Source organism: Camellia sinensis, chromosome 11 (genome assembly GCF_055761805.1).
Source record: "Camellia sinensis isolate YWXY chromosome 11, ASM5576180v1, whole genome shotgun sequence".
Classification (NCBI taxonomy): Eukaryota; Viridiplantae; Streptophyta; class Magnoliopsida; order Ericales; family Theaceae; genus Camellia; species Camellia sinensis.
In genome coordinates, this window is record NC_138971.1 from 123,507,739 (window position 1) to 123,510,050 (window position 2,312).

The window sequence follows — 2,312 nt, forward strand, 5'->3', positions numbered from 1 at the left end:
ATGAGTTATTTTAAGAATGGGTATTCGATCTATTTGGGGATATTCGGTTTGAATATATGGAGGTTGGATCACAAGGAAGTTCGGGTGGCATAATTTGTGTCTGGGATCCTGATTTTTTTCAATTAAATGAGTGCTGTGTAGTAGGAATTTCTTGCTTTTGCAAGGTACTCTCTATCATTCCTTTGATTGTGTTTTGATGAATGTATATGCTTCTACTGATGTAAGTAAGAGGGGGAGGTTGTGGGAAATTATTAAACAGCTTAGAAGTAAATTTCTTAGCCCGTGGTGTCTGGGGAGGGGGGGAATTTCAATGAAACCAGGCTAATTAGTGAGCGTATAGGTGTGTCAAGAAGGGATAGGGGTATGAGAGAGTTCAACGACTTTGTTGACTCCTGTGAGCTCACAGATATACCAATGGTTGGAAGAAAATTTACATGGTGTAATAATCAGGAGGGTGCAAGATGGAGTCGAATTGACAGGTTTTTGTTGGACCCAGAGTGGTTGGAAAGCTTCAATATCAAATTGTGGGGATTGCCTAAAATTGTTTCTGACCATTGCCCAATTCTGCTTATGGAGGACGAAAGGGATTGGGGTCCTAAACCATTCAGATTTTTAAATGCATGGCTTCTTCATCCTTCATTCTCTAAAGTGGTAAGGGAGGCCTGGGAAGAGTCACAGATTACTGGGTGGGGTGGTTTTGTAATGCTTAAAAAACTCCAACTAATTAAACAAGTTTTGAAGCAATGGAACAGTGGAGTGTTTGGAGCAATATCTGTGAAGTTACATCGTGTAGAGGAGAAATTACATGAATTTGATTTGTTAACTGAAACTAGAGAGCTATCTACTGGGGAGGAATCGAGTAGAAGGGAAATTAGAGACGAGGTGTGGAAATTAAGTAAAATGCAAGAATGGATTTGGCTTCAAAAATCAAGGCAAAATTGGGCGCTCAAAGGGGATAAAAATACCAGATTTTTTCATGTTATGGCAAGCTGCAGACAGAATAGAAATGCAATTGGCTCTTTGAAATTTGATGGAATTGTCTATGATGAGCTAGTCCGAGTTAAGCATGAAGTGTTTCATTTTTTCAAAGCGCATTTCATGGAAGTGTGGAGTTCAAGGCCAAAATTGGTGGGAAGTTTTAAATCTATTGGTAGCATAGCAGCAGTGGAATACATTGAGGCAGAATTTTCCGAGGCAGAAATTTGGGCAGCAGTGAGAAGTTGTGATGGTAATAAAGCTCCGGGGCCAGATGGATTTAATATGTTGTTTTTTCAGAAATGTTGGAAGGTTGTGAAGAAAGAGGTAATCTAGTTTATGCAGGACTTTCATCGGTATGGGAAATTGGTGGGTGGGATTAACAGTTCTTTCATTACTTTAGTGCCTAAGAAGGACAATCCTATTAGTCTTGGGGATTACCGACCGATTAGTTTAATCGGGTTTGTATACAAGATTCTCTCTAAGGTATTGGCTAACCGGTTAAAGATGGTGATGCCTAGAATTATTAGTGAAGAGCAGTCAGCGTTTGTGGGTGGTAGAAGTATCCTAGATGGGATTTTAATTGCCAAAGAAATTGTTGACTGGTGGAAGAAGACCAAAAAGCGTGGTATTATACTAAAACTTGATTTCCAAAAGGCTTATGACTCAGTTAATTGGTCCTTTCTGCTATCTATGATGAAGAATTTTGGCTTTGGAGAAAAATGGATGACTTGGGTGCAGGAGTGTATATCGAATACTCGAGTCTCAGTTCTTGTGAATGGTTCCCCCACATCGGAGTTTAGCCCATCTCGAGGCCTTAGGCAAGGGGATCCTCTCTCACCTTTTCTTTTTAATATGGTAGCTGAGGGCCTTAACATCTTGTTGACCAGGGTTAGGGAGTTAAATCTATTCAAGGGTGCTGTTCTTGGGGTGAACGAAGTGTCAGTGTCCCATCTTCAATTTGCGGATGATTCTATTATATTTTGTGAGGCAGAATGAGAGGCAGTAGTGAATATTAAGAGGATTCTTAGATGCTTTGAAGTGATGTCTGGGCTCCGGATCAATTATCATAAGAGTGTGATTTCTGGCATTGGAGTTCAAGATGCTTGGTTGGAGGAAATCGCTGGTAGGCTAAATTGTAAGTGTCAAAAGCTTCCATTTAAGTATCTTGGGATGCCTTTTGGGGCCAATCCAGGAAGGTTAAAGACTTGGAAGCCTGTTGTGGATTGAGTCAAAATCAAGTAGGCCAGTTGGAAAAGCAGGTTTTTATCTCTTGCAGGGAGACTAACTCTTATCAAAGCAATTTTATCTAGCCTTCCGGTATATTATCTCTCCTT

The 2,312-nt window shown here is 40.3% G+C and overlaps 1 protein-coding gene across 1 annotated transcript; it reads left to right on the plus strand.

Annotated features, from left to right (window-relative positions):
• Window positions 1-363: 363 nt before the first annotated feature.
• LOC145802598 (uncharacterized) lies at window positions 364-1,311 on the plus strand. Its single transcript, XM_082895336.1, has one exon. It carries the CDS (start codon window positions 364-366, stop codon window positions 1,309-1,311), a length of 948 nt encoding a protein of 315 aa, XP_082751462.1.
• The last annotated feature ends 1,001 nt before the right edge of the window (window positions 1,312-2,312 follow it).

Bases quoted from the DNA above. Each gene is read 5' to 3' on its own strand.
- LOC145802598 (XM_082895336.1), top strand. From the start codon at position 364: ATGAGAGAGTTCAACGACTTTGTTGACTCCTGTGAGCTCACAGATATA.